Below are 20,831 nucleotides of genomic sequence, written 5' to 3' on the forward strand. Positions count from 1 at the left end.
TTCTTTTGTGACCCTCACTACAGCAAAAAGTTCCTGGTGGAGTGAGGCTATAAACCCAACCAGGGCCTCATCAATCCCCATCCTCAGGAGGGTTTCCCATAACTTAGACCTGTTGACCAGATCGAAGGCCGAGGAGAGGTCCATGAACGCTAAGTACAGTGACCCCTCCTTGGCCACCGTGTACTTGGAGATCAACAGGTGTAAGTTTGAGCACTGTTCAATCGTGCCTCTTTTCTCCCTGAAGCCGTACTGGATGTCGTCCAGACCGCCACAGCCTTCCAGACTGTCCCTTAGCCTAGCCAAAAGGACTCTGCCCAAGATCTTTATAGCAGAGTCCAAAAGGAATATAGGCCGGTAACACCCCAGGTCGTCCCTTTGGCCCTTTTTTATATATGGGAACTATTGTGGAAGTCGCCCATGTGGTTGGGGGTGGGGTACTGTTTGCTGCTGTAAACACATTCACCAAGATACCGGCCCATAATTTCAGCGAGTATATATAAAAATCAGCCAGTACCCCGTCCGGACCAGGGGCTTTATTCCTAGTGGTTGCGCAGATTGCTTTCTCAACCTCGGCACTGTTAAAGTGCAAAGGCATGGCCTCCGAAAGGGACCTGTTAGGTGGGTGGGTGGTGGTGCGCTAACTCCATAAACGGAACTAAAGTGTGCCAACCACTTGTCATCTGGGATGACACAGTCCGTATCGAGGTTGGATGACTCAGAGAAGTAAGGGTGATGAATTACAGCCCAGAATTGCCTGCTATCCCGCAAGATGTCAGTAGAAATTAGGTTTTCCCAAGCCTCTTGTTTGATACAATCCTGTCTACTCTTAATGGCTTTCCTATAATCTTTTCGCATAGTTGCAACCAAAGATCTGTCCCTAGGGTTTGCTTTAAGAGCCAATTTTAGGGATTTAAGGGCTTTAGAACAGGAAGGATCAAACCATCGACAGTGTTTGAGATCTCCCTTCCTCCGTTGAACCGTGAGGTTAGAAGAAACTTTGCTGCATATTAACTGGAAGGCATCCATGATGTCATGACCTTGTGAGGATGGGTTTTGGCAAATCGTGATCTGGTCTTTTATCTGCGGACCAATGTCAGCATAAAATTCGCCAGGGACCACGTTCGCCCACTTCAGCCGTCTACCCTGATCAGTTAAACGTAAAGCAGGTCCAGGACTGGCCTGTCCCGGCTTGGGGCCCATAGAATCCCCCCAGGCTGCCACCAAAAGGACAGGATTGTGATCACTAAAGGGGGAAGGCACTGTACAATAGGAAATAGTTTGATTAAGGATAACTGGGGTCACAAAAATATAATCAATGACTGTCCCAGGCATTGTCCCCTTAAAAGTTGGTATTCTAGATTCCCCCTCCCTCATCTTAAATTCAAAGAGGTTAAAGTTGGCCAGGAGGTCTTCCAATTCTTCACCTGCCTTAGTGTGCTCCTAGTGAGGGCCCTCCAGGTTCAATGTCTCCATGCAATCGATTTGGCCACAACTATAGTCACAAGGATGAATATTAAAATCGCCCATTAACACATAGTCATAGCTAATATGGATATTTTGACTGACAGAGTTTAAAAACGAATCCAATCTGGCAATATTGTCCCCACCATCGTCCTTATTAACAGAATTATAAAAATTGATAAACAAGGTACTCTTTGTGGGACTAATTTCCCTTTCTACGATTAGACAATTTGGGGAGTCATATTTAATCTGTTTCAGTGGCCCCCTGAGATCAAGTGAAGAAAGTCAGGAGGCCCCCCCTCGCTCTACCTGCATTACTGGGGCTTGCCGCTACAGCAAAACCTACGAAACCGTCCAACCAAAAGCGGGACGTCGTGTCCCACGTTTCCTGCAAAGCAATGACATTATTATCTGAAATGAAACTGACCCATTCAATGTCGCTCATTTTCGAACTAATGCCCGCGACGTTCCAACTAAGAATTTTACAACCTACTACTACATTTGCCCTGTTTTCATCAGTAATCGAAATTGTCTCTGCATTTGGTAGTCAATCCATATCGTCCATTCCAGACAGAGGGGCATAGTGGTTACTCAAGCTCAGCCCACCCTCCTCTGTTATATCCTGGGACTCCTGTTGGGTCATTATCAAAGGGGCATTTGGGGCTATTGCTGATTGTGTCTGTGTGCAAACTTTAGCATTTCTGCGTGCCACTGCTGCCCTCGCACCCTGCCATCTGGCTTGATAATTAATTTTGGGAGTAGGGTAGGTTGGGGGTTGATAAAAGAAGCCCAGAGGAACTGGTCTCAGGTGGTCCCCAGTTGATATCGCTGAGCCATCCCAAAACAGCCTATCAGCCACGTCTGCCCTGCAAAAATTTATAACCACGCAATCACCATATGTAGTTTTCGGTTGTTTGCCAATCCAACCCACCCTCCTTGCGTGAATGATCATATCTGCAATGTTCTCCCCACAACATTTCTCAGCACACCAAGACTTTACTTTGGCCATGAGTTCCCTGGTTGATTCCCGTTCCCCTTCCCTAAGAGGGTCTACCCCAATAAACACCGCTACCAGTGGGGACGCCTCTGGGGGAAGGTTTAGTTTGTATGAACTTGGGGTGACCCTCCTCTGCGGCGGTAGGTATTTATGGGACAATGCCAGAGGCTGGGATCCCAGAATAGCAGCGTTAGCCGACACCCGGGGAGGAACTGTAATTAAAGCCTGGGGCCTGATGTCTTTATGCGTGGTGCCAGTTGTGGGAAGAATATTAAGCAAGTTGCCTGCTGGTTCCACACCCCTGCCCACTTCCTCAGATTGACCCTCGCTTGTTAACACGATATTGGAAGGTAACGAGCGTACAATTCTATCAATGTGGGAACATTTCTTTAAGAGACCTTCCAGGCACGTATTTAAAGTGTCCACAATGTCTTTAGCAATACCCACCAGGAGAGGTTCAATCCTGGCCACAAAAAGTTCCTCTAGTTTGTCCTCCAAACTATCCGACTTATCAACAATAGCCGGCGTTGTGTTGATGTTTTTCCCTTTCTTGCGTTTGTTTATTTGTGGGGCCAGCTGGGGGGTGGGGGGGGCGCTTGGGGGTGTAACAGATGGAGTAGGCACAGAATTGTTGCTTGTTTGGACCGGAGGGGGGATTAACAATGGTAACAAGGGGTTCCAGGGGAACACAGGATGTATTAATAGGAATGGGTACTACAGCCTCCACTGTTTGAGATGATACTAGTGTTCGAGGGGAGGTTAGAGCGATGCCCAGTTCTTGCTCAGCATTGGCAATCTCCTTTGTTAGTGCCCCCACAGCAGAGGAAAGGTATGACATAATAGAATTTGAATGCCTAGGCACCTTAGCGTTTTTGCCCCCCTCCTCCATGGTCAGGTTTTTCTTCCTCTTACCCATTTACTGAGGTAGATGTTAGCGGGGTGGCCCAGCCCGGCCTCCTTCGGCCCCGGACGGCCACAGACGGCCCGCCCTTGTCCCGGGCTTCTCCCGGGCGCACCCGCGCGCGTCCCGCGGGGCGAATGACTGGCGTTGCCTTTATGCGCCTCCTGGCGCTGGTAAGGGCGTCACTGGTGGTGGGAGGGGCCCCGGCGGAGCCAAGCCCGGCCGGGAGACAGGCGGAGCAAGGCCCGGCCCTTAGCTGTTGGTGCTGCAGCGGAGCTGAGCCCGGCCGCGAGAATGCAGGTAGTGTTTGTGTCCCCCGGTTTGTTCACAGTCCTGGCGCTGCCTTTATGCGCCTCCTGGCGCTGGTAAGGGCGTCACTGGTGGTGGGAGGGGCCCCGGCGGAGCCAAGCCCGGCCGGGAGACAGGCGGAGCAAGGCCCGGCCCTTAGCTGTTGGTGCTGCGGCGGAGCTGAGCCCGGCCGCGAGAATGCAGGTAGCGTTTGTGTCCCCCGGTTTGTTCACAGTCCTGGCGCTGCCTTTATGCGCCTCCTGGCGCTGGTAAGGGCGTCACTGGTGGTGGGAGGGGCACCGGCGGAGCCAAGCCCGGCCGGGAGACAGGCGGATCAAGGCCCAGCCCTTAGCTGTTGATGCTGCGGCGGAGCTGAGCCCGGCCGCGAGAATGCAGGTAGCGTATGTATGTCATTACTGCTGCACCGCCTGAACAGTGTCAAGAAAAAGCAACGTTTTGGTATTATCGTTGTGGGCAAGAGTCCCAGCTCTCTTGCCACCTACAGGATTGCATTCCTACCCATGAAATTCAGGATGCTTGACATTATTCTGGGTGAAGAGCTAGGTTTCAGCTGAGGGGTCAGTGCTCTTTGGGCTTTCATTTGAATTGACCTGGTTGAGTATTAGGTCCTTGACAGAATCCTGTTCCTGGGCCTTTTTCTTTCTCTAGGGCACCCACTATACGAACTTTATTGCTCTGGGTGCTGCCTTCTGCATCTTTGACATTTCCTTGCAGAAATCTTAACACCCCCCCCCCCCCCCTCGCCCCCCCGACCTCAAGGCGTGCAATAATTTCCTAGTTTCCATGTCCTCCGATGTCTGTTGCACCTTTTTTCCCACAATGCCTTCTTGCTAAAATATTTATTGAAGTCCAGTTGTAATTGTTCTAGGTCTAAGTCCACTGTGTCCACCATTTATTCTAAAGCTTTCCTTGTATCTTTTATTCTTATCAATAGTTCAGAGTGACGGTCAGATATGGCACTGATCTTTTTGGGATGAGTTGCTTTTAAGAATTCGGATGTTGAGTGCACCAGAGGGGGATTGGTAAGGAAAGCAAGTTTATCTTCTTTGTAGTGCTGCTGGTATTGGGTACCGAACAAGTACCACCCGAGGTCAGAGGTGAGGGGTGATTGTCAGAAACGTGACACTCAAAATTATATCTGTCAAATGCACCAGCCTAGACAGGTTATAATACTCACCTTACTGCCTGTCCGATTTCCGCAAGGGGTTCACGGAATCGACTGTTACTACCATGGCGGTGTTCACTAAAATGTTTCCAAGTATGGTGTCCTGTCAGCAAATTCTTATTGAGCATTAAAGCCCCAGGCTCATTATCAATCTTCCAGAAGATAGTGGCCCTATGAGAGCTGCCTGCACCCAGTCCAAGGAGGCTGTCTGCATTGACTGTCCATAGGGACTGGTCAAGCTGCCATTGAAAGCCTGCTACCTGGTGCTTGCCTCAGTTGGTACCATGCAGCAAATCAACAAGACCACAAATTCTCTTGCACTCCCGTTTAGCCGCTCGCTCAATTGGACTTCACTGGGCAGTAGACCAACTTGTGAGTACAAAAGCAATTGATGAAGGACCGATTTTGCCTAATAACGCCTAATATCAAACCTCGGCGAGTAACTCAAATGGGACTAAAGGAAAAAACGCAAGTTTTATAAAACAAGGTACAATGAATAATAGGCTGGCAAGAGTATGTTGAACCCCAAACTGGTGCCTGATATGTCTACAAACTGGTTTTGTTGTGATCAGAAAGGTCTTATGTTTAGATTACTTACCAAAATATATGTAAAGGAAGGGATTGTGATGCGCACAAGGTTCCTAATCTGTAAATCTGCTGGACTCTAAGAGGAAGTAGAGTTTATTTAAAACAAAATGAAAGTTATATATTTGTAACCTATTGCAAACTTCTATAGATAACACATTGTAACCGGTTAGTGACAGAAGACCTTCAGGTGTAAAGGTTACTCTCAGGGTGTTGTATAGGGAGTGCACAGACACAGTATTTATTATGGCTTCAAGCTATTGTTGAACGCCTGGGAGACCAGTAAATGAAGACAAAAGCACCTTGGAGCACATAAAAATAAATACTAACTAACTTTAGCAAGCATTTGTGGTACTAGGGGGTTTCCACCGGGGCAACAAACCTTGACATTTTTGATCACTCTCTCAGGCTACACATAAAAATCAAGTCATTAAGTTGAAATGGGTTTCCTGATTTTACTATACAATACAGTGCAAGGCATGTGTTGGCTTACCTACGTAAATTAATACTAATTCCTTGTGGACCACTTTTATGTACATAAACCAAAAAAATCCTAATGAAGTCCAAGCTAGAGAGCAGTTGAAGCTTCAGAAGCACTCTTTTGGTGTGCTCCTAGTTCCTGGAAAAAACATGTAATTTTCTATTGATATAATGAGCATTAGAAAGACAATTACTGAACACCTGCTAAATGGTTGTAATTGGAAACATAAAAATATCCCAGAAACCATACAGTGAGCACAAAGTATCAATATACTGAAAATTAATCATGAGGATAAAAATATCCAAGGGTATATAATTATTTTAAACATATGTTTTAAGTCTACTTTGTCTGAGAGATTTCAACAAATCCCACTTGCCATTTCCTATATATGACTGACTACGTAGAAATCTTACAACCCACCCTCAATGCCAGAAAAGGGAGGTCAACTAGATGACAATGATTTTTATACTAACAAACATGCCTGCTATACAAAGTAATTTTTTAATTTGAAAGATTTCCCAGTGATTGTAGTTTGGTCTTTGTAGTGCACAGAATTTAAGTTTACAAATTAATTTTCTGAAAGGAAAGGTAATGAAAGTGTGGTCCTAGAAAATAGACTGAACGGTTGACTCATCTCATGGCTGTTTCAAAAAGCTGACAATCATTCATTTAGTAGTTAGTTTTCAGTTGTTGTACAATGTATTAAATACCCAACAGTGGTGTCTTTCACTGGTTGAGTGACTCCACAAATCAGCAATGCCCTACCTAGAACTTGTTGACTGGACTCTTGGTCACCATTTCCTTTCAGGAACTGGATTTTCAGGACCGTACCATTGACTACATTGGAGGAGGTCCTTATTTGTTGATGGGTTTTGGGGCAGAACCCTTTTTTGTGGTACACCTTTAGTGTCTATATGGTGAGTACTGGAAAATTGTCTGCTATGGCGTCTGCCTGCATGCTTGTCCAGCGTTTTGTTCAAGGTTGAATAAGTGCTAGATCTTTGTCCAGAGCCTCAGCATATGCATCTTTTCACAAGCCTGACTCCTTTACAGAAGAAAACTCTGGCAAAACACCCGAGATTTAACAAAGCCAACGAGATTTAACGAAGATTCCTGAATCCAACCTAGTGCAAAGCTGCATAGCACCTATGTAGTCCATAGGAGCCATAAAAACGATCTTACATGGGCCATAGAGAACGCTACCATCTTATGTTTGTCTGTATATTTCTTAGATTTATTCTATTTAGCTGCCCCCTATGTCCATTTTCTTTAACGATAATACTGATTGGCTATTTATGTTTTTAAGTGTAAAGGACTGGGCCATTCTGTATGTTAGTTTCAAACCCTATCAATTTCTAGATGAAGCCTTCAATCTTCTCCATTGCTACCTCGAGAGTCAAGTATCCACAGGCAGTAACTAAGTTATCCAGTTGAAGCGCTCCCTTAGCAAATGGTACCAATAAAGGATATTGCCTAGTAACCACTAACTATCCCATGGCCCCAAGGAAAAGCCTCACACAGGTCCTCTACCTTTTTTTCGAGCTTTCTTGTAATGAAAGTCCTTGCGTGGCAGGAGAGCTGTTCATTCCGGACCTTGTTCAAGTTTCTCTGACCCGCTCAGTATTTGTCTCCATCTGTTCGACAGTTTCAGAGAGAACTTAGGGTGGTGCATTAATGTTCCTAAAACAAAAGTCTACGATGATCAAGGGCAACATTTAAAGTATACTTCGTTATTAATATATTTGACAGCAACATTCCACTCCTAAACATTTTGAGTATGTTGTGGTTGACAATAGTAAGACACAATAACAGTTGTATGGTTTAATTGATATAAATGTGTGGTTAAGCTAAGTGAGAACACAAATTTATCTGAAGGTATGTTGTAGAACTAGTGGATCCTACAGGCATGAAATATACAGAAGTACAGCAAGACTGGCGAGTCATCACCCTCTTATTTCAAGTTGCGGAAAGTAACTTTTTAGTGCTGTTCGGAGTTGTTGAAAGAGCCTAAAGTGGCGCTGAGTGGCTTAGTTATAAAAAGTATGTTGAGGTTGTTGGATCATAGGTTTTAAGCTGGTGTGTATTAGTACACAATTTTAGAGAGGTTGTTTGTAACCAGACAATGAACTGCTTTGAAAATAAATGTGCTTAAATTATTGTGACTCCAACAGTATTGCATCTGCTGGAACATGGGCGTGTAGTTTCTATTTACTATGATACCTCAAGTGCTTTTATTTCCTGCTGACTATGCCATTTTGTTTAGCTAGAAAATCTATTTTGTTGAATGGTAGGTATCCTAATTCAGAAAGGAATGGCAAAAACTCCCTGTGATATTTGTAGGAACTAATCTGTGATACTGCAGAAATGGTTATTGTATTGGAATGTCTACCTATTGCCCATCTGAAATGGAGTACAGCTGTATGCTTTAATCTGGCAAGTATTTAAGTGGCAGCGAATCGTGCAAAGAGGCAGCATTTTGTATGCAGATGACACTTGACCACATACCAGGTTCAATCCCCCCTAAAGATTTGAGCTGTAAAGCTTGTCCCATAATGTTAAGCAGTTGTTGACATCAGAAGTCAAATGTAGTTTTCTATATATGAATGCACGTTTTATTGTTTTGTTATTCATAATTCCACCTCACTACCATTGCAGGTTTTGTTGCAGATTAGACCAGATGTTTTTGACTTGCAATTTATTGGAGTGGCCCATGCAGTGTTTGGATGGCGGACCATGACAGCTCAGTGTTCTTGCCATGTTTTTCATCGAATGATGGCGCCTTGCAAGGGCTCACCTAGTCTTAGTTATTTATAATACAATTGCGTGAGGAATGGAATAAAGAGTTATAGTCCTACTTCCAGGCCCCCTTATTTCGTAACCTCGTGCGTGTAGGGTTTTCATAAGGAAACACAAAGCTCGAGTTTATTTGGCTTGTTTTGATGGAAACAACTTATTCCTGGGTATGACACGCGGCTGGCTTGGAAGCCAAGTTTTCTGTTCACCAAACAAATGAATCAAAGGGAAAGAGTGAAGAAGAACTTAGACGCTGTTGAAATATTACATTTCAAAATGCACTTTGATGTTTTGTGTGAAGAGTCTGTTTTTTTAGATTTATGGTGTCCTTAAGGTGTACAATGGTACAAAACCAGGCTATTGAATGGATGGTAGTATTAATCTTACTCAATCTGTGTTTTATGAGCAAATGATGCTCATGAAACCTTGGGCAGGAAAGGGACTCAACAAATATTTATTTTTGTGCAATTTCCCGTAACTCGGGCTGTACTAGTTCTCTTTTCTGGTCAGAGAGGCAGGGGCTGGTGTGGGTTTGAATTTGGGTTCTCGTGAAGATGGTTGTAAAACTTTTGACTGCTTGCAAATTCTAAATGTTAAAAAAAAAAATCTGGAAAGAGCACTTGTTAAGCCCAGTTTTGAGTGAAAATACGAAAGGGAAGCTATACTTGTAGATCGCCTTTGTGAGATGGAAAGAGGGGCAGAACACTAACTCCCTCTCTGCTGAATCCAACTTGTTTTGGAAAATAGAAATGGACATTTAGGAACATTTAGGGCCCGATTAGGACTATGGCGGTTCTCTGGATCGCCGTAGATGTGGTGGCGGTGCGGGCACCGCTGCATCAGCAGTCTGACCGCCCTGTTACAACTTGAGCAGTCAGACCGCCATTGCCTTGCTGCAACCGCCAGGGATCAGAGATCACTGCCAGTTGCGCGACAGACTTGAGAATGCAATATGATTGGCGGGACTGCTTCGGTCCCGCCAAGCATAATGAGTTTTCCTCTCTGCCCCGGTTTTCTTGGTGGGTCCTACTCCATGGAAACTGTGGCAGAGGGGAAACAGGGGGCTCGATGTCTACTATCCTACTGCACACCTTGTAGTCAAACTATTTCTTTGGGCTATGTCCACTGGTATTAAAGTTATGTAGGTTTTATTCTGGTTATGTTTTTAACGAATTGCCGAAGATGTGACCATCGGTCTTGTCTTCTGTATCAGTAAACTCCAGCTCTCCTAATTTTGAATTTGTTAAACGGACTTACAGCAATATTGGCAGTGCCATGCGGGCATAAGATATGCTGGCCTCATACTCTTACTTCTGGAGCATTTGGAGCTCGTAAAGAAGCCTGGTCTTTCTGACGTTTCTTAGATTTTTTATTGCTGCTAGGATTTTTTACTGGTACTCCATATAAAATGTATTGAACTGGAGAAACAGCATAATGTTTCAAGCATCGGTACTGTTAATATGACATCCAAGAGATGCCTTTCAACTGAATGCTTGAGCCGGCCATGTGTACATCACATTGCTTCTCCCGCTCCTCTCTTGCCCTGGCTACGTTCGCACCCCTAAAAATAACACGTGGAAGTAGTAAATGAAAACCGCTAAAGTTGCATACATTCTTTATATTCATAGAAAATGTTTATTTGAAGTAACCCTAAGGTTGCAGCTCAAAATCGCTAATCCCCTAATGCAGTGTCATGATTTATGGGCTTTTACTAGTTGGAATCATGGAACTTTAATTCATTGCTCTGATATCCTTATCGTGAACTAATCACTAAGCAATTGTGTCCCCTACACAAAAGGCAAAACCAATAGCTATGCACCTGTAGCCGCAGCACGCAAACTACTACCAGGGCCTTCACCCACTCTAAACAAGGCACATTCTGCAACTCTGACTGGATTACCGTTAAAATAAGGCTAGGCTCTAGCAGTGCCCAGTGCCATGTAAATGGCCTAATTGTGGTATATTCCTATCTCTTGTGCACTGTATATTTTGCAGATTAAGCAAATACAGTAAGTGTCATAGATGCTCAATACATAAGAACACTGTTTCTCTGTGGGCACTACGTAAAAGGCCCTTCCAAAAGCCATGTCTCATGGAAAGTCTGAGCTTTAGTCAAACACTGCATGCAGTTACAGGGCACAGATGGAGAGTGTGCCCTATGCCTACTATACTCCTTCAGGGCACTAAGGGCATTAAGTGCAAAGCATCGCTTATATATGTCTGCACAGCTCTCCTGGAGCACTGCAGATACGTTTCTTGAAGTATTTAATGCCTCCTTGACCAGTCTTAACCTAACTTTCTTAGTTGACCAATTTGTTCGAGAAATCTGGTTTAGAGTGGCTGAAAGAAACACAAGTTTTTGCCTTTACATATAGTTAAAGCAGGGAAAGGTTAATAAATTATCTTCGAAATGTACGGTATTTTGCAAATGTTCTCCCTCTCTGAGGGGCCGTTATCACATCTGACTTGAAGCAACTTTCATTCATTGATCTGTGCAAAGCTTCTAGTTCCACCGTGCACTTGCATGTTTTTATGCAAAAATAACCAACTATTAATCATCTGTTTTCCAGTTGCTCATTTATTTAGCACATACAGGCTGCTTCAGGTAAACAGTCTAGTCTGTCATATCTTCCTCGTAGATGTGGTTGTGTCGGTGGAGTTCCATTTATTGAATATAGACACTGGACATAAAAATGTGTTGATTATGGTGAAAGAGTGACCGAAACCTTTGGAAGAAATATCTGTGTTATAATACATTGGTTTATGTTGCAATGAGCATCTTTACCACTCTAAGCCCAACTGTTACAAGCTACTAGAGGGCGGGTTATGACGAAACAACAAGACTTGAAATGTGATTACACTGAGCAATTGACTTTGGGGCTCACACACACACAACCCTACTCTAATGGGGCTTCCATCTGGCTGAAATCCTGTGGCGTCCATTTTCTTAACTTGCACTGTGTCAAGGTGTTCCTCTTCAGCACAGAGAAAGGTCCTTTCTCTTCGCCACCCATTTAAGTACATGCTGCAGCCGTGATCAAGGTCACCGATCTGACTGACAGAGTTAGCATCATTTCCAGCCTAAGCTTCCTCCAGGCTACAGCTAAGGCTGCATGCCTAGATGAAAACAACATTTAAAAATGCCTGGATGGAGGCGTTTACCCCTCTAGCTAATGTTTTCCATCACAAAAGAAAATGGTTATTCATCAGATATGTAATGGACGCTTTGCTGTTTATACTCTAATAACTTCTTTTAAACCAGTCTTTTTTTCTTTGTTAGAGCCGTTCCAACAAAGAGGACCCCGAGCAGCTACGATTAAAGCAAAAAGCCAAAGAGGTAGGTCTTTCAAGTTGCAAGACGGTGCATCGTTTTTTTCCCTTCTGTTTTTCGCTTTTTGCGTTTGAGGGAAGGTTGGCAGCAGTCTCCTGGCAATTAGGTCAGGGTTTGTTTTGCTGTTGCATACCATTTCGAGGGGCCTCTGGGAAGGACAAGAACTGCCACAGGCAAGGGCAGCACATCAAATGAGGTCAGTGAATTCTGAGCTTTTTTTCCATCGTTTAGGCCTTTCTAGAAAGGGTGCTTAAATTCCGCAGTGTACTTTTAAGAATGCATTGCCGGATTTTAAAAAGGAGGGAAAAAACAAACCTGGAGATTTAGCATCTGGGACTGTACAATGGGCTATATTTTTCCAGGGTAATTGTTCGTTTTGTAAATCTGATACTGCTTAGAATGCTTTGGCTGGGAGGCGGTACTGGGATTTAGTTTTAAATGGAAAATGCCTCTGGCTTCTCATTTTCTGGGCCCAGCAGTTTTCTGTTCTGAGACGGAGCCCTTGTTTTGCACAGTTCATGTTTAGCCGGAGGGGTTTTAGTTTATAGCTTAGACTGGTTAAGCTTTCTCTCCCAGGGGCCTCTGCATAGCAACGGTAGAAATCAACAAATAAGTTCATTTATTTCTGCAGCCTTCCTTCAGTAGCCGACTTTTTACATTTCCCAATATCCATTTCCTGACTTCTCCAGCCCGAGAGGAAAAGACCTCCACTAATTGGAGCTTATTTTAATTGAGCCTTAATATCCGAGCTCGCTGGATTCGGGCCCCAGAGCTAGTGGTAAGAGAATGAAATGAAAGCACCTAAGGTTGCGGATGTGTGTGTGTCTGTGTGTGTGTGTGTCTCTGTGTGAAATTTTTCACTTGACCTACAGATTCTTTTCCCTGCTCACATTTCTGATTAAGGGATCTGAGAGTGGACGATAATAAAGACAATTGAGGTGTGAGACGTGTGATCTGAAGCCGAAGCAATGGTTTCTATAGTTACCAGCCTGATTGCATGTAATCCTCAAGATCTCTCAGCACCAAGACGGAGAAGTGTGGCTCAGGGGTTAGAGGCGGCAGACCCGGAAGCTGAGATCGGCCCTGGACCAGGGTTCAATTCCCCGCCTCGGCGGGTCTTGGGCTCAAAAATTCCACGGACTCAATAATTCTCGCTCCGGTGCCTTCTCGACTCACGGGTTCACACTCTGCGACTCTGGGCAATAGCTTGCTTAATCTCCACAACGGCCCCTCGCGGCGGGATGCCTGGCTTTCACCTTGTGGATACCCTGCCGGGGTTATCTCACAGGGGAATACCAGGACGGGTTCCCTAAGCAAGCGCCGGGAAACCCTTTGTGGGTAGCTGTGCGCTATATAAGCTCAAATACATTTACATTTACATTTACAAGACGAGCGATGTTGTGCGTAACCTCTTTCCACCTGTACCTCTGGAACCACCACATCTTAAAAGCCTTTTGTAGTAGCTGGAATGCGAAGGGCTCCCCTACTTTGCATTTATTAAGAAGGTCTGCACCAGAGGAGCTGGCCTGGAATGCTGTGGGAAACCAAAAAGGCACGCCTTACTGGCTGCAGTTTTGATATATGTACAGGAAGTTGGGGTGAGCATGGTCTAAGTACATGCATATGTAGAATGTGGGGTTTCACACTCGGGTGCATGTAGGTGTGGTCGTTGCCCATCATTAATGTTGCTGGTAAAGTTAAATATTAGAAGAAATAAAAATAACTGAAGAATTTGTTTAAAGAAAATGTATCCATTAAGTAGCAGAACTGAAAAGTTATGTGTGCCTAATCAAATGTCATTATCCAAAGGTTTTATATATTATTTTTCTGCAAAATGTGTCCAGCGGCAAGTTATCACCCCAGCCATTTTATTTGGTGGTGTTAAGCTCCTCTTCCTGTCTGTTCTTCAGATGCAGCAGATGGAGCTGGCACAGATGCAGCAGAGGGAGGCTAATCTCACGGCGTTGGCCGCCATTGGCCCCAGAAGGAAACGGCCATTGGATTTCGGCCTTTCATCTCGCTTTGAGGTATTCAATTTAATGTTAATGTCAACGGTACCCTTCTTTTTTGCCTGTTGGTCACATGTCCATTGTTCTGACTTTTAATGTTGACAACTCCTTTATTCTGATATTTTCTGGGAGTGATTGTGATAGGTTTGCATTGAATGCCTTGGTTATCCACCCCTTCATACCCCCTCCTCCCCCCCCCCCTTACCCTACCCTGCCATCATTTTCACCCCCGCACTACTTGCTGGAAATTTGAGAATCCTCTGAATGCCATCATGGCAAACGCTAAAAACCTCCATAAATCGTGAGGGGAGTAGGCCTGCCGGTAGCCCCATGAGATAAACTGCTTACACTAGAATTTGAATCGCCCCAGAGGACAAGTCAAAGATAAAGTACAAAAAAAAGATGGTCACCTAATGAAGGTGGAACTGGTTGAAGTGAAATTACTTTTTTCAAAGCAGTTTATTTGATTGATTGAGACTAGGTAGTGGGAAATGGCAACGGTGGCAATTGTACATTCAGTATTCACTTCAGGGTTGGCCTTCCAGGAAGAGTATTTAGGTATACTTTACATATCTCAGATAATTAGTGAAGTACGTTCTAAAATAAATACCATTTTTTGATCCTTTTTTGGGGGGGGGGGGTGCCTTTTATTTTATTACTTTAGAAAGGCTGGGGGTGGGAGCTAGACGTTAGGGTGCAAAAACTATCCCAAGTTGAGAAGGTGATGTGTCCAATAGCCCTGATTGCAACTAGTGGCTGGACTATGTGTAGGAGTTTGCAGTATGTTACAGGTGTACATAAATAGCTTAGTCTCATAGGGCTGAGAGTGGAATAATTATTGAGAAGACAACTGTCAGTTTGACATTGTGTCCTTTTGCTAATTATTGCTGTGGGTGCATATTTCCTTAATAGTCCTGGTGGTCCTGGTTGCAGCTAACGGATAATGAAAGGTGCAAAGAGGGGTGGGGTTGAGGGCTCCATCCATGGCATAGGTGCAAGAGCGAAGTCAGTGGATAACCACTCAGGGGAGGTTTATTGTATTTGTCCCACATGATCTTGGCATAAAGGCGTGAATTGAGGTGAACATGTCCACCTGGAGTTCGGGTGACATGGATATCGCTGGTGGTACAAATAATCACTGGTGGTACAAATGATCACTGGTCAACTGGGTGGAGGGCAACTTGAGTTAGAGGATAATGGAATGGAGGGTTTTCCAAGGGGTGTGTATGTGTTGTAAATAGCAGGTTAGAGACTCGATAAGCTTCAGTTTATGGTGAGTTGATGGCCAGGTTGAAGTATGCAAGGGGAGGCCCATGGGGGTGATGGAGGGGAAAGTGTTCAGGACAACTATAAGCACCTTAAAAGCATGTACTGTCTGCGTTGAAGATCCGAGGAAAAGATCAGTGGCTGAGGGAAGAGGAGATGGTGGTGTGGTGTACTCTGATAGAGATTAATCAGATTTGTGGTCGTCCAAGGTAAACCACAATGCACTCAAATTATTTGAATGTAAAGAGGTGTAAGGAAGACTCAGTTGGGTGTTGAGTGGAGAGCGGATGAATGTTGCATGGTGTGTGAAGAGCATAGGCACTGACATTAGGTTTTGTTCCGTTTTCAGTCATGATGTAGTTGTAAGGAAATAAAAGTGAAAGGGTGGCAGGGTATAGAATGCGCTGAGTTGTGCAAAGTCACAGCTGACAAATAGGAATGCTCAAAGGATATATGTCACGACCACCCGCCGTCACCAGTCGCGTAGACAAAAGCCCACACCTATAGCCATAAAAAGGGGTTAATATCCTGAGCAACAAATGTCCCAAGTGTTGAGAACAGTTTAAGTTGTCACAGAATTAGTCTTCTTTTCTTTATTTTCATTTGATGCAGTTCAACAAAGATGTGGATTCTAGCAAACACTTATTTAGTCTATTTGGAGTAAACCATAGACTTCTTTAGGGCAAACTCAAGTAAACTTTGTCCAGTACGAAGTATAAGACACGAAGGTGCAATATCCATATGAAAGCGCTACAAAAACACAATTGTATATCAAGAAAGTGAGACCATTCCTCTAGCAAGGTGCTAACCTTTCAAGTTTGAATCACAGGTCACAGAACGATATCTGAATTGAATGTCAATCCACGTGGAGAGTGCTCCGAGGGAATGACACCTTTGTATCTTATACTTCGAACCTAACAAAGTTTAATGAGTTTGCCCTGAAGAAGTCTATGGTTTACTCCAAATAGACGTAACACGTGTTGGCTCAAATCCACATCTTTGTTGAACTGTTATCAAATGAAAATAAAGAACAGAAGAAGAATTCTGTGACCACTACAACTTTGGCTGTTCTCAATACTTTAGACATTTGTTGCTCAGGACATTAACCCCTTTTATAGGAAAATAAAAGTGGTCACTTATTTCTTTTTCTTTGACAATTCAGGGTTCAGTCATTTACTGTAATTGTGCCATTCAGTGCTAATCCACGACAAATCAAAATAAGACACATGCCTGACTTAATTTCTTTTTTTAAATAAATGTAGCCATTAGCTGGATACTACACTTCATAGAGATGGATCCTAAGAATCCCCATAGGGTGAAATAACTGATCTACAGGTTCGAGGCATGTGGGCTGCTAAATTCATATCTTAGCATTAGATCGCCACCTAGTGTTGGGTCCGGATGATCGCACATTGTTGTCCTGGAAGAGTCTTCGAAGTATCCTGAGATGGGTGGCTCCTCCCCTGGACTACAGTGCGCATGGGCATCGGCTCCATCCCCAGATTGTTTTTTTCCGCCATTGGGTTCGGATGCGGTCTCGACGTCTCCGTCGGAACCGAATAAACATCAATCTTAACGGCCAAAAGGCTTTGGGTTCTTTACGTCGGTATTGTTTGCGTACGGTCTCGAGTTCTTCCGTCTCTCGGAGCCGGAATCAGCGGAGTTTTTACTACTCTTCGGACATCGAGGCCTTCTCATCGCGACTCGACACCAAGTTCCCAACATGGAGCGGAGTCCGTTTAAGCTTTGTCCGCTCTGTGGGTCCAAATACCCACATATAGACGTGCACCCGGTCTGTAATAAATGCCTTTCGCCAGACCATGACGAAGGAAGTTGCAGGGCCTGTGCGAGTTTCAGGTCGAAGAAGACTCTCACGATTCGGCGCGCGGTGCGCCTTGTGGCCAAACAGGCGGCCCCGGATCCAGACAACATATTCGACGACCAAGAAGAGGAGGGCCAGAGCCATCATCTTCAAATCTCCCCGCCTGAGACGGAGGTCGAGGCTGATCCGGAATATGACGGCGACGGAGTCGTGGGTCAAGGCCTTGAATACGTCGACGAGGTAGGAGACGACGATATGGTTTATGGGGCCGCGGAAGATAGCTCAGGGGACGAGCTATGCCCCGAAGTTGACGGACATCAGGAGAGGGTCGCGGGATCGCCTGTCGGCCTTACCCAAGACCCTGTAGCGCAAGCCACGGCCCCGCCAGATGGCCCGGCCACGGACATACTTGCTGCGCCGAGGGTTTTGAAACCGAAACTGAAAGCAACGGTCTCGACAGCACCTAAAATGGCCGACCCGAAACCGAAACCGAAAGTTAAGGACTCAATCGTCCCTAAGATGGCGGTCGTAACAGCAAAAACAAATAAACCGGCAGCCTCATCGACTCCGTCGACCTCAGGTCCGCAGAAGTCGAAGAAACACGGTGATTCCACAGGGTCAAAATCGGCGCCGGAGGAGAGATCCTCTAAGAAGGGTGGCACGCACAAGACAAGCGCTCCGGCGCCGGCAAAGCCAGCCAAAGCAAGCGGCACTGCCCCGGCTCCAACGGGGACATCTGCGCATCGCTCCAAGGACTCGGGGTCGGCGCCGTCCATCCCTCCAAAAGACCAACGGAACGTCGCATCCGAAGGCAAGGCCACCTCGTCGGTGCCAAAGACATCGGTCACCGACGCATCTCTCGTTGCTTCTTCACTACAAAGAATTAGGGAGAAGGCTTTTTCTTCGTCGACGCCAACGCCATCGACGCAGAAGGTGGCGGACGTCCCGGTCAAGCCCGCTAGTAAACTCCTCTTCCTTCTACCGCCAAAAGTGGTGCCGAAGGCCTTTTCATCGAAATCGACGCCAAAGAAGTCGGAATCTTCGACGGCAGGGGCATCTTCGGGTCAGGTGCTCGACCCAGAAGAGGATTCGGAGTGTTTCATAGACGCGGACACAGGGAAGTTAACCCTTTACAAAAGGAAAATCACTTCGCAGCCAGTGGAATCCTATGTCATCCCCCTAAAGAAGAAAAAGTTTCCACAGGACGCCTCAGGCCTCATGGAACCTATTCAGCCTCCTCGGGGAAGGAGCCCAACACCGTCTCCAGACCATTCCGAAAGTGAGGGCTATGGTGAAGACTAACAATACACGTTCCCAGTCAATGAACCTGATGCACAGCCAGATTCATATGATGCCATTGGGGACCAAGGCAACCAAGATGTGGGACAAGACCCACAGACTTTCAGTACACGTGCATCCCCTACGGAGGATTCTGCAGGTTTTCATGCACTCATTGAGAGGGCAGCTGCTAATCATGATGTGGACATGCATGCTGACCCAGTTGAGGAAGACTTTCTATTCGACACCTTTTCAGTTTCGGAAAGAACTGTAAAGACACTGCCTATGCTCCAAGGGGTCCTCAAGCATGCTGCGGACATCTTTAAAGAGCCTACCAGGGCGAGGGTGGTCAACCCACGTATTGAAAAAAAGTACAGACCAGCGCCTGCAGACCCTGCATACATTCGAGGACAGTTGCCGCTTGACTCCCTGGTGGTAGCAAACGCACGCAAAAGGGCCAACTCCCAAACAACGGGTGAAGCTCCTCCCCCGGATAAGGAGTCCAAAGTGCTAGAGGCAGGAGGCAAAAGAGTGGCTGCGCAGGCCGCAAATTTCTGGCGTATTGCAAATACACAGGCACTACTGGCACGTTATGATAGATCACATTACGACACACTAGAGCAGATTGTCGAACACCTGCCTCCGCAGTTTCAAGAGGGCACCAAAATGATTATACAAGAAGGACAACTGATCTCCAACGCGGCCATAAAGTGTGCACTTGATGCCGCGGACACGGCCGCTAGGGCCATTAACACCAGTGTCATGCTCAGAAGACAGGCTTGGCTCCGCATATCGGGATTCAAACCTGACATTCAAACAACCATACTTAATCAGCCAGTCAATCCAGATAGACTGTTTGGTCCAGATGTTGACACCACCCTGGAAAAAATTGAAAAAGACACTGAAACTGCTAAATCTATGGGGGCCCTACAATCACAGCAGTTTCGTGGCAATAATTTTCGTCGCTCAGGTGCCCGTGGAGTCACCAGAGGACAGTTGGGTCAACAGTCACAGTTCCCTAGAGGTGGAGCACAATCCTCGTACCCCAAACAGAACAAGAGGGGCTACAGGGGAAACAGCAACAAAGGACGCGGCAAAGGAGGCAACAATTCACGCTCCTCTGCCACAAGCAGCCAGTGACTCGCTGTCACTGCCCCCCGACCACTTAACACCTGTCGGGGGGAGAATACAGCAGTTCCTGCCCGTCTGGATCAACATCACCACAGACAGGTGGGTGCGACAGCTTATCCAGTACGGTTATTGTCTAGAGTTAAAATCCACTCCACCCAACATTCCACCAAGGCAAAGACCTATGTCCGCAGAGCACTTGCACTTATTGCAGCAGGAAGTGTTGGTGATGCTGCAAAAAGGGGCAATCGAGCTCGTGCCAGTGGGGGAGGAAGGCACAGGGGTTTATTCCCTGTACTTCCTCATTCCAAAGAAGGACGGATCTCTCAGACCAATTCTGGATCTCCGTCCCCTCAATCTGTACATACTGTCAGAGCATTTCCACATGCTTACACTGCAACAAATTCTTCCTATGTTAAACAAAGGAGACTTATTAGCAACCTTAGATCTCAAGGATGCTTATTTCCACATTCCGCTACATCCGTCCCACAGAAAGTACCTCAGGTTCACTATCCAGGGCACGCATTATCAGTTCAAAGTCCTACCCTTCGGAGTCACAACTGCCCCAAGGGTGTTTACCAAGTGTCTGGCGACAGTAGCAGCGCACCTCAGGAGGCAGAACATCCATGTCTACCCCTACCTCGACGACTGGCTCGTTCAAGCCAGGTCGGATCATCAGTGCGCCGCGGACATGTCGACTACCATTCACCTCCTTCACGACCTGGGTTTCTCGTTGAATTACCCAAAATCACACCTTCAGCCGGCACATGTCCGGCAGTTTCTGGGTGCAACAATCAATACCCTGACGGCCAAGGCGCAACCAAACCAGGTCAGGATAGACGGCATACAGTCTTTAATCCAAAAGTTCAGACCGGGACACTCACTTCCAGCAAGAGTGTTCATGCAGTTGATAGGCATGATGGCCTCCTGCATCTTCATAGTCCCTCACGCACGGTTGCATATGCGCCCGCTCCAGGAGTGCTTAGCAAATCAGTGGACACAGGCTCAGGGACAATTAACAGACCTAGTGTTGGTTACCAGTCGGGCATACAACTCTCTGCATTGGTGGACTCCACACAACCTTTGCAAGGGCCGACTGTTCCAGGAGCCAGTGCCACAGGTCATCCTGACAACGGACGCATCTCTCCAGGGATGGGGAGCTCATCTGCTCACTTACACGGTGCAGGGACTATGGACGACGCAGCAGCAGAAGATGCACATCAACTATCTAGAACTGATGGCGATCTTCATGGCACTCAAGTCCTTCATTGTACATCTGTGCAACAAGGTGGTGTTAGTCCGGAC

At 45.9% G+C, this 20,831-nt stretch overlaps 1 protein-coding gene across 2 annotated transcripts in view; it reads left to right on the forward strand.

The window, feature by feature from the left end:
* LOC147724067 (uncharacterized) overlaps positions 1–20,831 on the forward strand; it is a 331,100-nt gene that overhangs the window by 282,006 nt on the left and 28,263 nt on the right. For both annotated transcript variants that reach the window (XM_086965662.1, XM_086965663.1), the window contains 2 exons: positions 11,973–12,029; positions 13,934–14,050. In XM_086965662.1, the coding sequence (XP_086821788.1) occupies positions 11,973–12,029; positions 13,934–14,050 (174 nt within the window). The remainder of the gene's footprint in view (positions 1–11,972; positions 12,030–13,933; positions 14,051–20,831) is intronic.

This window comes from Lissotriton vulgaris, chromosome 4_1 (assembly GCF_964263255.1).
Source record: "Lissotriton vulgaris chromosome 4_1, aLisVul1.2, whole genome shotgun sequence".
Lineage (NCBI taxonomy): Eukaryota > Metazoa > Chordata > Amphibia > Caudata > Salamandridae > Lissotriton > Lissotriton vulgaris.